The 14,424-nt window shown below is 36.4% G+C and overlaps 1 protein-coding gene across 1 annotated transcript in view; it reads left to right on the top strand.

Moving 5' to 3' along the window:
- The window catches only part of arid5b (AT-rich interaction domain 5B), a 115,426-nt gene that overhangs the window by 30,599 nt on the left and 70,403 nt on the right, over window positions 1-14,424 (top strand). The window contains exon 4 of the mRNA XM_058793270.1: window positions 4,625-4,855. Coding sequence (XP_058649253.1) covers window positions 4,625-4,855 — 231 coding nt within the window. The remainder of the gene's footprint in view (window positions 1-4,624; window positions 4,856-14,424) is intronic.

Raw genomic sequence — 14,424 nt, 5'->3', positions numbered from 1 at the left:
GTCTGCAGGAGATGCTTAGCCGATGACAAACAATGTTATACTGAGAGCTCAGGTTTCTTTGTATTATAATCAAAGGGGCTTTTTTATGTCGTAATCTTGGGTTATGGCATTATTTGTAATTGTTGATTGGCAAATAAGCTGACGGAAGACCTGCTGACAAGTAATTTGGATAAATGGCCCTGTAAACTCCCGTCACAAGCTCAGACACGTTCAAGAGTGAACTTTAAACAAACATTATGAGATGTTTATCAGTATTTTTTGTCACGTTACATGTCATAATTGCAATGTAAAGCAAACTGGCATTTTTTTTGGTTATTGAAAGTATGTACCTTGGGCTGTAATTAGTGTTTTTATACGGTTCTCTCTCAATCTGTCTACTTGAGCTTTTTGTTCTGTCTTGTATCTTGACATTCTGTCCTTTTTTGAAATAATGAAAAAGCCAAGAGCCTGAATTTCATTCCATCTCATCAAAACAAAGGTTCTGTTGAAAAAATGGCTTCATTCGTTTTGATTGATGTCACAGATCCTCAAACCAAGTTTTATAGAACAAAAATATCATGAATTATTAAAACTCAGTGGCGTTTTACCACATACGCCCATGTTTTATGTTTAATTGGTCCTCTTTGGCAGCGGCGAGCGGTGGAGAGGTGTTATGTAAATATATTCCCACAGAGGCCCATTTGACATTTGTGGAGCACTTGAGCAGTATACGGGGAGCAAACTGACTTAGGGAAAACGTCTATTCCTTCTGATCTGATGAGACATGCTACGATTACTCATGCAGATTTCAGTCTGTTGATTTTGACCAATCTGTGCCCTACCTGTGTGCGTTTTCCCTCTTCCTCATGACAAAGACTTCTTGTTAAATTGTGTTACTGGAAAATTGCATAATGCGATTTTCAGTGCTCTCTAATCATAGTGTCGTCCTAGCCAATTAAATTGCTAAACATAAGAAATCCTTTCTTTAGAAAAGGTTAAATGTTATTAACAGGGTGGCTGTAGAGCTGATTTTTTGACCTCTTCTGCAGCCCAAAGCCAAATCTAATCAAGAAAATGTACATTGGATCCCTGTGTGATTAGCATGGCGCAGTGCGGCCCTTAAAAGACGGATATTTTGAGACCAACCTCGGTAGTGCTAATTGCAAGTAAAAGAGGGGAATACTGTGGGTCTTAAATGGGTCTTGAAACTGTTGACAAATTAAGTCCAATTGTTTTTCTTTTCAACAAAAGAGGCGCTTAACCTTCGGGAAATGTTATTCATGCAGCTCAGAAGGTCAAGCTAAATAATGTTTTTAAAAAATAAAATAAAATAAAAGGCTGTTATGAAAATCGGGAATGTCTAAATACAGTTAAAAACTCTTGATTTGTGCAGGTTTGTTGTTTTAAATGTAAAAATCAGTACTTTAAAAATAAATGCTATTTATAAGATGACAAACATTAGGCCTATATGAAGAGTTTATTTGCAAAAACAGATAACTGTTTTTTAAACTTATTATGTATATAAATAAATTTATATTTATTTATATACAGTTATTTATATAAAAATTATTATGTTATCATGTTTTTATTGTGTTAGCTGTATTTTTTTTTTGTTATTTTTAATTAATCGGAGTTATTTGTTTTTGCAAATGAACTCTTCATATATAAAAACAAATCTGGTCGGGTATTTTTTTTAAATAAATCAATACTTTTATTTAAAAAAGACACATTAAATTGATTAAAAGTGACAGTATAAATATTTATAATGTTACAAATGATTGCTATGATTGCTAACTTTCTATTCATCAAAGAATTAATAACCTCAAAAATATTAAGCAGCTCAACAGTTTTCAACATTGATAGTAATAAGAAATATTTCTTGAGCACCAAATCAGCGTATTAGAATGATTTTTGCAGGATCATGTGATATCATAATAATATTTCACAATACTACTGTATTTGTGATCAAATAAATGGAGTCGTATTCCAAAAACATAAAAAATACCAACCCCGAACTTTTAAACGGCAGTGTTTATATTATGTATGTGTGCGTATTCATTCAAATACGGTTAGCACTAACATTTATGTTAAAAGTGAGAAAACTGAATTGAATAATAATAATTCATTACATTTATATAGCACTTTTCCAGGCACTCAAAACGCTTTACATTGTGTCTTTACTAAAATATATATTTTTTTTACTTGTTTCCGGGTCCATGCTTTTTAAAATGGATGAGAAAGAATACAAAGAATGAGAGGAAATGTGCTCCACTAAGAAGGAAACGTAATACGTGCAGTGAAAGTCCAATAAAAGGATAAGCAGTATAAATCAAAATATTTCATGTTCTCTTCTCTACAGCCATCAAATTGAAACTGCAGTCACTCCATTTCATTTGAAACAGGCTGCTGTAGTCATCCACCAAAAAATGTAATGGCCCTCCTCATATTGTTATCACTCAAATATGTTGTTCGAGGTCAACTGTATTATTTTTACTCTGTCCTTTCTCCACATCTGTCCTCTGCCATATCATCGGTTCTGTGAGGTTCCTGTTATAAGTGGATGAGTTTGTTTTGTGGTGGAATCAGAGCGTGTGACCAGTGGCAGTTGGGGCAAGAAACCCGTTTGAAAACAATCATTATTTTTGCAGTTCCATTTGACGATGCTAGTGATGCTGAAACGACATGTAAAAACTGGGTTTATGGCTCTCAGCAGCAGAATGTTTGCGGTCGTTGTGTGTGAATAAAGCTAGTTCTCTCCAAGGACACCATCGTTTGAGGTTTGCGACTCGCATGTCATATTACGAGAGCTTGTGTTCCGAGATGTCAGGTTTTTGAGGTCGAGTGATGCGATGATACTTTGATTCAGCCGAGAGTTTTTTCGAGTTCTGATGGGAAGACTAACAGGCGAATGCTATTGCTCAGATCTCTGATCTCCAAGAACTGAGTGACGTGGCTTCCTGCCCAGAATCTTTTATATTGCCAATCCTAACAGAGAGCTGTCATGTTAAACCAGCAACTCAGGCTGTAGTAAAACATAATAGCCCACAAATCTATATCTGAACCCCTGGGAGCAGCTCTCCGCCATTATAGAATAAGAATAGCTATATGAAGTCACAGCACTTCGATTTGGATTGAATTGTCATTACTGTGAAGCTAATATTAGAGAGCGTAGGATTCATCAATGGTCTTTGTGCTGTATGCCATTGTGTAGAATTCTGACTCATTGAATGATGTCAAACATTGTCTTTGAAATAAACAAGCTGGATTGAGCTGATGTCGTAAAATGATGGTATGAGAGTACAGTAACCACCGTTCTTATTTCATGGAAAGAATAATATAGGAATCAATGGTGTAAATAATACTTTACACCTGTAAAACTATGAAATATAAAGTAGTACTGTGTAGCCTACAGTAAAATGTAAGCACAGGCTCACCGTCTTGACATTTACTGTTCTGCTTGAATTTGTTCTAAGTGCACTGGAAATATTGTCACTCAGAAATTGCTAAATTTCGCAATTAATTACAAAGAAATGGCAAGTAGCTATGGAAGCCCATTTCCGCCACTGAATGAAAAATAGAAAAAGGTTATTGCGACTTTTGCGAGTTTATTGCGAGTTTATATCTCACATGTGAAAAAAAGTCAGAATTGTGAGATATAAACTCGCAATTGCGAGTTATAAAGTCAGAATTGCAGGATATAAAGTCAGAATTGCGAGATATAAACTCGTAATTCTGACTTTATAACTCGCAATTGCGAGTTTATATCTCACACTTCTGAGAAAAAAAGTCAGAATTGCGAGAAAAAAAAGTCAGAATTGCGAGATATAAACTTGTAATTCTGAGAAAAAAAGTTTGTATCTCGTAGTTCTGACTTTATTTCTCAGAATTGCGACTTTATGTCTCGCAATTGCGAGTTTATATCACGCAATTATGAGAAAAAAAGTCTGAATTGTGAGATAAAATGTCGCCTTTTAAATGACCTTTTTTATTTTTTATTCAGTGGCGGAAACAGGCTTCCATAAGTAGCACTTTAAATTAGCATTGAAATGTTAAAGTAATAACATCTTCTTTTTTTACAAATATATATTTCAATAATTTCACAACGTTGTGCGTAAATTTTAGTGAAAAGTATCAGTTTTAACATTAAAAAAGCGCGAGGTAAGATGGAAGTAGTGAAACATTTAATATTTGACAACTGCTTTATGATATAAATGTTAAACGTCTAGTAATATGCAAACGCAAATATGGCTGTTTTGGATTTAAAATGTAATATTATTTATGTGATTCATATAATTCCTTACTGAATGTGATGAGGCAAGAAACGTTTAGCATTTTCGACATATTAGGCATACAAATAAAAGTGCATGTGTAAAATATTATTTCAAATATTATTAGCAAATGGTTGAAAATGGTTACTTTCCAACTAGAATTAGACATAGAATTCCCTTCACTGTTCTATTTCTTTATGCTTTGTGGTTACGGCCTTAGTTATTTGTGAAATTTGCTAGCAATTAATTAAGTAAATCCTACACCATTTTTTTTTTTCAGTATAATACAGGCAAAAGCTAAAAAAATATTATTTTGAGTTGCTTTTTGTGTGCCAGAAATAACAGTGTTCTCTTTTATTATACTTTCTTGTGTTTAGGTGAAGATGTGGAGGAGAAGAAAGTTCTGGTACTGAGTTACCCTCAATACTGTCGGTACCGTTCCATCATCGCGCGGCTTCGTGAGCGGCCCACCTCTCTCTTGACGGACCATGTGGTGCTGGCCCTGGGGGGAATCGCTTCCCTCACCAACAACACCCAGATCCTGTACTGCAGGGACACGTTTGAGCACCCCACGCTGGTGGAGAATGAGAGCGTGTGTGATGAATTTGGTAAGTAAATTTTATTGGAACTGCATGATCTTGGGTCTGAAACAAACTCTACGCAAGTATGTCAATGCAATCACTTCATGTTTTGTGCATCATTTTGTTCTTTCGTGTAGAAATTGACTGATATTTCATTTTTATGACTGATAGCAATATAGATTTTTTGTCAAATATTATGCTCCACATTTCAAACTTATTGTTATTTAAAAAGTTTAATATAATAGATACAATACAATAGACCTGATAATAAATAACCAATAGCCTAAGTTGAAAAGTGTGGAAATCTGTAAAAATATTGGTCAAACTGATCAGTTTAAAAGTAATTTGAGGTTTGCTATTACCACAATAATGCAAAAATTAATGTTTAGCATTTCAACACTACCACTAGGGATGGGTATCGTTTGAATTTGATCAATTCCAATTCCGATTCTTATCGATTCCCCTTTTCGATTCTAATGTGGTCAAGTCAAACATTTAGATATCAAACATATTTGTTTTGTTTCTCTTTTCACAAAACATTTAATTGCTGCTGAATACCATGAATAAAAATCAACCAGCTACATAAGAGTTGTTTGTGTGCAGAATAGAGCTGCATGATTCTGGATAAATTTAGACTTTTTTTTTTTTTTGTAGTTCTCTCACAATTCTGAAGAAAAAATATTAGACAACTAAGCAAAATCTCATGAAATTTATGAATGGAATGATTCATTGACTCACTCAAGATTTACTTGTTTCATTAGTGGATTAATCAGCGTTTTTGAATGAATTTCATGAATGAATGAGTCAAAGACAAATACATTTTTAACAGCCACTTTTCGCCAGCTAAAAACAAAAGATCCGCACACAGGAACTGATAGGTGGAATTCAAATTTTAATTTTACAACAAGTATCCGATTCCCAACCCTAACTACATTTTGCAATGCATTGACCAAACATTTGCATACTTGTGTAAAGTATGTTTCTGACCTTACCGTTTAGAGGCTGATTACTGCTTATTAATTCACATGAAGATTCGTTGCATTGGCATAATTGAGTGAAGAAAGAATGAATGAATGGAGGATTGATGGCTAATGATTCAGTAATTGAGTCTGTGGTCCAAAACAAGACCCTCGTCTTCATTACCCGACTGACGATGGGCTGCTGTATGAGCACAGGCAGCTTTCTCTGTTGGTGTACAAACAGGAATGAGTGACTTTGAGCTGGTGATTGAAACAGACACTCGTGGCTTTTAGCCTGTCGAGTTGAGAGTCGAGAGCTTGTTGTATGATAGAGTAGAACTCTCAGATGAACTGAAAGCCTGTTTTTACACTGAGGTCTGAGTCCGTCACAGTCCGTCTGCTTGTGTCAGTAACTTATTTTTTCAAAAGGGCTGCTTTGATATCAAAAACAGCGATTCGTCCCACTTTTGGCTGACGGTTAGAAAACCTCAACTGTGCATGTAATTACTGGCTGTAAATGGCGGTCTTTCTCCGATCTGTGCATGATCACGGATTGTGTTTGCAGTGTGCAGTGATGGCATTACTATGTAACTAACAGTGTTTGTTTTTATATTCTCTGTTGTGTTGTTTTGTGTTTACACTGTCTTAAAATAGAGATGCGCAAAACTACACATTTTCAAAACTGACTAGGTTTTAAGGAAGCACTGTATAAATATGCTGATTTTGGGTCATGTTCATCAGATCACAATCAGATGTGTTTGTTAAGGGGCCGTTTACACAAAACTCATTTCGGCAAAAACAGCTGATTCTATCTGTTCTAAAAATATGATGCACATGGATGCAGTTGTGTGCGTATGTAGGCTAATATAATAAATATTTAAAAAAATATTAAGGTTAAAATCGACCGATCGTAGTTGACCTCATTAATTGGCTATTTGTTTATGGTCGCTGAATGACTAGTAAACCATCCCGATTCATCTTAAAGAGATAGTTCATTCAAAAATGAAAATTCTGTCATCATTTACTCACCCTCATGCCATTTTAAACGTATATGAGTTTTTTTGTTCTGTAGAGAACAAAAGAAGTTATTTTGAAGAATGTTGGTAACCAAACAGTTGCTGGTAGCCATTGATTTGTGAAGTAGTTTTTTTTCCATACTATGGAAGTCAATGGCTACCGTCAACTGTTTGGAGCAACTTGAGGGTGAGTAAATGATGACAGAATTTTCATTTCTAGGTGAACAATCCCTTGAAAGCAGTGTGCATTTTCTGAATAAAAAACGCTATTTTCTATTTTCTGCACTGATTTTTTGGATAAATCTGTGAGATTGGATTTAAAGTTTTGAAAATGACTTTTCATGCGGTGTGTAACACAGCTCTAAGTGAATGAAAACATCCTGCAAAGTTTTCAATCTGAAAGTGCACCGTGTATAAAGTTATTGTCTCTCAAAAGAAAGACTCGACTATGAATCATTGAATCTTAAGCCGTTTCATGTTGACGTCAAAATGAAATATTCAAAACCAAAAAAAGATCCTTTCATAACCCATAATAGGGGCACTTTAAATGTATTAAAATATGTTAAATGGAGCTGTACCGAGAGTACTGTATTTGTTGTGGTAACCGAAACCTTAATCAAATTATCCATAGTATATAGTAAACAAACACACAGGCACACCGTTTGGAAGCCTTCAGGCTCTTGTTTCTATGGCACTATAACGTCAATGCCATTACTCTCTTAAATAAAGTTTCCTGTATGTGAAATGAAACTCAATAGTATTCTATTCACTAGCGTATCAAGGCCTTCACATAAATCCTTCACTGACATCATTTTTTTATTTACATACTTAACAAAACAAGACATTCTATAAGTGATGCGTTCAATCTTGAAATAGTCTTTAAATACTTCAGAGTTTGTGTTTGAATGGCATATTCAAACAACAGTGGGTTTGCGTGCAGTTCGCTTTCCATGCATGCTGCCAGTTGAAAAAGAGAGGCTTCAGTTTACGTGCATGACTTCCTGTTGGAAAAATTCTGGGTTACTGAATGCTGTTTTGTAAAAAACGATAGAGCTGTTTACATAATAGCAGTTGACAAGATGGGTGAACAAACTGACAGTGAGTAATACAATTGAGTAAATGGCTCCCAATGACTTTAATGGATGCTCTTAGGTTTCTCTGATTGCTCAAAAACACAGTTTTCTGCTCAAAAACCATGCTCTTGTCTCTGAAAGTTTAACATGAGGGTTTCTGCTCGAATCGGACAGCCTGCAGGGATTTGAATACCCAGATTAAAATGTCTTTGTTCTCGCCAGGGCTTTAAACATAACCATGGCACGCTGTATTGAAACCCAAAGAAGACGTTCTGTTAAACTTTGTAGGGTGTGTTATTTATTAAGGCTTTAGTTCAACATATGAAGTCATTGTTCATGTAAAGGCTCCCATACACTAGATTTGTTACAGAGGGGTAGATCTGATGTTGGCCATTTCTAAAGCGAGTGAGGGGGTATTCTAGTGCTTTTTATGCTCGAAGTGACGGCTACTTTGCGGAAAATCTTCTGCGTTTAGCCTTGTCATTAAGTTTTTGAAGCGAATAACAGTGCTTCCAAGGGCTTGGCGATGAAGAGGGGAGTTCTACAGATCTGAGAGAGGTCCAGTGCGTTATAGAAGAAAGATGAAAATGGAAAGCAGCGCTATTTAAGGAAAAATACAGCTGAAATGGTGCAGATGTGATATTGAATATTTTTAGTCATTTGTTCCTCTGTTAATGGAAATAACTGCAGGGTTTGGCTCGCTCGCATGCCTCTTTGGTCACATGTTACGAGACAACAGGATGTTAAATTGACTCAAGTCTTATCCTCGCTTGAATGGACTTTAAGAGGGTGGTTGGGGATTGAGAATATGGAATTCAATAAGTGATACTGGGTATTTTTGTTCAGGCATCAGCTGACTTGGACCCCTGCTTGTCACATGGTTATGATAACATCCACTCCACCACACCATTTCAGAACAATGCCGTTAACATTTCTGTTTTCTTTCCTGTCCTATTAAAACAGGACATGTTTGTTAATAGATGTTATTAGACGGTGAGGCATTCTCAATGATTGGACAATCATTTTATTTTATTTTATTGGCTTTTTGCTTGTATTGTATATTATATCACCTCTATTATTATACATAGGATGGTGGAGATTTTTACAGAAAAGTTAAGTAGTTCATTGATATAGTGCTATATAGTTTTTTCCCCTAATAGTTTGAATTAGATCTTATTTTTACGTTTTCTGTTTTTATTTGATGTTTTAGTAATTTGATGTTTTTGTTATTTGTTAAGTTCTTTTGTTATATAGATACATACATATATAGTTTGTAATAAGTTTTAGTTTTTAATTTTAGTTTTAGATTAAGTACTTTAAATTAAAGTAGATATAAAATGAGAAATGTTGGCTCATCATCTAGCTGAAGAAAATTTTGGGTTTTTTTCATATATATTTTATTTTATTTCTATTAATGTTTATTTCAAGTAATATAAATGCTTTTTATGGTTTTAGTTTTAATTGATATTTATTTTACAAGTAATTAAAATAATATTAGTCATCTTGTTTTTTGTGAAAAATTTGTTCAACCTCTCTCTGACCCTAACAATAAAAATTGACATTTTTTGCTACTGTGTCTTTTCAAATTTAAATTAGCGACTTTTATCTGCACCATCCACCACTAAAGCGGCACAAAACAATATGTGTTGAAATGTGTTGCTCAAACCGCTGATATTAGACCAAAATATAACTTCAGCATGTTTGTATTGCTGGGATTTTTTAGCGGGATCTGCAGAGCTGTAGGTGCTACACAGCCAGAAACAGCACAAGGTTTGACCGACTTTACCACATTGTACTCGCTGGTTTTTCTACTGTTTAGGAACAAAAGTATCTATCCTACTTCCTCCTTATTACCTTAACACCAAATAAGTGTTGTTGGTTTGTAAGTGTGGGAGGTCATATTTATGTATCCAGTTGACAGCAGGAAGTTCAGAGTTTCAGAGCAAGTCATTTGTGTAGCTCAGTTTCAATAGATGCTCTTTTTGGACTAGGGTGGACATGTTTTGAGTTCTGAAAGTCACTGTATGTTTTCGTAGTCTAATGAACTTTTTTATCTCAACAGATCAAGCAAAACTCAATTCCTCGTGATATGACCCTTTTATTAGAAAGACACTGCCAAGTCCTTCCCTACAAAACAAGGGAGAAGAAAAGCCAGAGAGAAAGAAAGAGGGAAATACTTTTATCTGGATGTACGGGGTTTGGGTGAGGGTGAGAGACTGGAGGATGCAGGGAGTGTTTAGATGGACGTAGTTAATGTGACAGTGGGGGGACATGGGGCACTGGTGAATTATTGAAGAGAGTTTGTAGCTTGATGCCGTGTAATGGCCACACTATTATTCCTCTCTCTTGATTCATTTCCTGCCTCTCATGAGGTTATTTTTAGGAGGTCAGTGTTATTATGCGAGCGTATACTTATGATTTTACTGCATAATAGCTGCATTATGGAAGGAGTTACACACATTTCCTCCGGCGCATCAGAGAAGCAGCTAATGTTCTCAAGTTGTTCTCATCACTGTGACATGTGCTGTGTGGCAAGTGATCTCATCTCTTTGTTCCTCGCAGGGGTTTATTGCTCCTCCGCACAGCATTGGGATTAGTGATGGGAATCGGCAGGAATTGAATTATTTGGTTCTGATTCCACTTAATGATTCTGCTTTCATAATGATTTCATTAACTGTCTTTAGTACTTTTAAGGAAGCGCCAAATAATTGATCTTAACTGTATTATACAATGAAGTGCATTTTGTATTTAAGCCTTTATTATTTAAATATGATATATTTTTATTATAAATTTATAATAAATATATTTATTTTATTTTTTTACTTTTTTTTGTTGTTGTTTGTTTTAGCTAAGAAAGTAAGAAAAATTAAACTAATTGAAACATTTTATTTTACAATTCAGACTTTTTTCCTCTTACTTCTGTTCAATTACCATTTTGTATTGTTTATTACATGGTGGAAACATAAAATTTAATTTTTTTCTGTGGCTTTTGTGTGTGTGTGTGTATATATATATATATATATATATATATATATATGTTACGGCCAACGCTATAACATAATGAGGGACAACACAACAAGGCTCGATTCATAGGGAGATTTATTTAAAGTAACACAAAAATAGGAACCACGAATGGGAGGAACTAATCAGGCGAGCAAAAGTCCACCGGAGAACACATCTCCACGTCTGGACAGCCCCTCAAATTCCGCCCCCTCAAATGCATCTGTGTGGCTTCTTTTCAACACGCGCTGATGGTCCACCGCTGTAGGTAATCTGCTCAATCACAAACATGGGTAACAAATTGCCAGCCCCCTAGCGGGCAGACAAACAATAACAAAAATACATGTACATGTAACACCTTCATCCCCCCAAAAGTGAACTATCACCATAAAAGGAACAAGCATCTATTAAAAGACACCTTTCCCAAAAACATGCAAAGATATATATATATATTTTTTTTTTTTTTTTTTTTTTTTTAAACACACTCCTATGCCCCTACCCAATCCGGGATAGGGCATCAGCCACCACATTGTCTTTACCTTGAATATGCCTGATCTCGAGGTTGTATGGCTGCAAATACAAGCTCCAGCGCATAAGACGCTGATTACAATTGCGCATCAAATTCAAGAAAATCAGAGGATTATGATCGCAATATACGATAAGGGGATGCGAGCAAGCTACATATACCTCAAAATGTTGAATTGCGGAGACTAAAGCCAGAGCCTCCTTTTCAATAGTAGAGTAATTCCGCTGTGCAGAGGAAAACTTCTTCGAAAAATAACATACAGGATGTTCTACATCATCAGCCCCCACCTGCTGAAGAACAGCTCTCACCCCCACATCACTAGCATCTACTGCGAGGCTAAATGTTCTTGAATGATCTGGTGCGGCCAAAACTGGTGCCGCAATCAACAAAGACTTCACATTCTCAAATGCACGCTGACAAACATCAGACCACTGAAATGATGTTTTGGGACTCAACAGATTTGTAAGGGGAGACACTACCGTTGCAAAATTTTTGCAAAACGTACGGTAGTACCCCACCATTCCCAAAAAAACGCCGTAGTTGCCTTCGGTCAGCTGGCGGTGGAAAATCACAAATAGCCATAACCTTTGCAGCAATGGGCCGTACTTGTCCCTTTCCTATAACCTTCCCCAGGTAAACTAAGGTGGCTTTACCAAATTCACATTTGGCTAAATTAACTGTTAGATTTGCTTCTGCCAGTCGGTGAAAAACTTGCTGGAGTAAACTCAAGTGCTCCCCCCAAGAGGAACTGTATAGTACCAAATCGTCTAAATAGGCTTCGCAGCCAGGCACCCCGCCAGCACAGTATTAACAAGCCTTTGAAAAGTACTTGAGCGTTTTCATGCCAAAAGCCATTACCTTATAATTAAGGAAAGCATCCGGAGTCACAAAAGCTGAAATTTCCTTAGCACGTTCTGACAAAGGAACCTGCCAGTACCCTTTCAATAAGTCAAGTTTCGAAACGTATACCGCAGATCCCACACGATCCACACAGTCATCCACTCTCGGCAACGGAAAACAATCAGTTTTCGTAATAGCATTTACTCGCCGATAATCAGTACAAAACCGATAAGTACCATCGGATTTGCTGACAAGAGCTGGAGCTAGATTCAGCAATGTGATTTTCTAACATGTACTGCACCTCATTCTGCAAAAGAGCTCTCTTCAACGGATTAACACGATATGGGTGTTGCTTAATAGGTTGAAAGGACCCCACATCAATATCGTGCACGATAACTGATGTTTGGCCAGGAGTGTCACTGAACAAAGTCGAAAAGTGACTTACTAATTCCAAAATATCATCTTTCTCCACTGGAGACAAATGTGGCAACTGACTGGACAAAGTTAAAAGCATCTCAGAATTTTTTAATCTGCCTTCAACCGCACACCTTGAAAGACTCACTTCTTCATCCAGCTGTTCTTGAACAGTCATCCCAACCGCAGACACCTCACCTGGATCGATCACAAAAGGAACACAGTTTGATAAATTTTGAACGCCCATTTTCCGGTCATGATAAGCCTTTATCATGTTAACATGACAAACTCGGGAACTTTGACGCCGATCTGGAGTGTGAATCACATAATCACGATCTGACAGTTTCTTTTCAACCACATAAGGACCACTATAACCTTCATCCCCCGTAACCAACTCAGACTTCAAATGAATTCTGTGTAACGGAACCTCCATAACTCCCATCTCAAAACCTCGAACCAAAGCAACACTGCCAGTAGCGGTCTCATCAGAAAATGGCAGTATCCCATCCAAAAGGAACGATAAAGCAGCACCAGTGTCCCGAAGCATGCGAACAGGTACAGGTTCCTTCAGGCCAGGAACAGACACAGTTCCATTTTGCAGGAAAGGTCCATAACTGGACTTAGAAGAATGAACTACAGTGTCACAAGCATTATCGGCAAAATCAGACTGAAAATTTCCCGAAATCAGTCCCACAAACTTTTGGCTAGACTTCTTCTTAAGAACGGGACAATAAATCTCCCTATGAATCGAGCCTTGTTGTGTTGTCCCTCAACACAACAAAAATACATGCACATGTAACAATATATATATATATATATGTATGTGTAAAATAAAATAACAAAAAAATAGATAATTTGACAGCTTTGCAAAAAGGCTCAGGATTGAATGAATAATTAATATATTTGAAATTTTTGTTTTGTCTTATTGTATTGTTTTGCGGCAACAAGTTAATAAGAACATAAGAATAAGAAGCAGTTCTCAGTTCCCACTTGAGACAGAATCCCTCATCTGTTTAAGGATATGCAAAAAGAATGATTAAGAACAACCCACTTCTGTATTAGCCTGAATGGATTTGATGGGCAGACAGAGTGGATGCTGGGTAATCCAGCAGGGGCTGAGCTGTGACGGGAATGCTGTGTGTATGATTACAGCGTGATTGATGCCCACTGCTGGGGGGATTATTAATGATAGCATGTTGTTCAGCGAGAAGATAGACCCATTTATATTTCTCATCAAGACGCCACTCAGTTTCAACTATTCAATGGTAATAATTTGCTCTTAAATAAAACGGATTACATGCGATGACGCGTTTTCCTCCTTTATGGCGGTTTTGAATTGCAGAGGGCATTCGGGTAAAGTGTGTTCCTGTTTCTTCTGCTCCTTCATTTAGATGGTATGTTTACCACATACACTGCAATAAAAATGGGTCATTTATTTTCCTTCCCTGCAGATCTCAGCAGTGCTATCGATGCGGCCCGCCACGGCACTAGGAGAAATCTTAAACAGGCCGACAGAAATGCAAGAGCTCTTAATAAAACATTTGAAGTATTTTAGAAGGATTGTGGAGTAGTGTTGGGGGATTTATGGAGGGTTGAGTATAGTATTTTGCAGTCAATGGTAAGAGTGTATTTCTGAACAGGAGTATTTTAACGCAGGTTTGTTCTGAAAGGGACCCAGACAGCAGGGAAAACAATTCCAAATGGAAACAGCTTTGCCAAAAATATGAAACCATCAAAATGCGGTTGACTTTTAGTTATTTATATATTT

This window comes from Onychostoma macrolepis, chromosome 12, assembly GCF_012432095.1.
Source record: "Onychostoma macrolepis isolate SWU-2019 chromosome 12, ASM1243209v1, whole genome shotgun sequence".
NCBI lineage: Eukaryota > Metazoa > Chordata > Actinopteri > Cypriniformes > Cyprinidae > Onychostoma > Onychostoma macrolepis.
The sequence above is the reverse complement of the archived record's forward strand: the minus strand, read 5'-3'. Positions and strand labels throughout refer to the sequence as shown.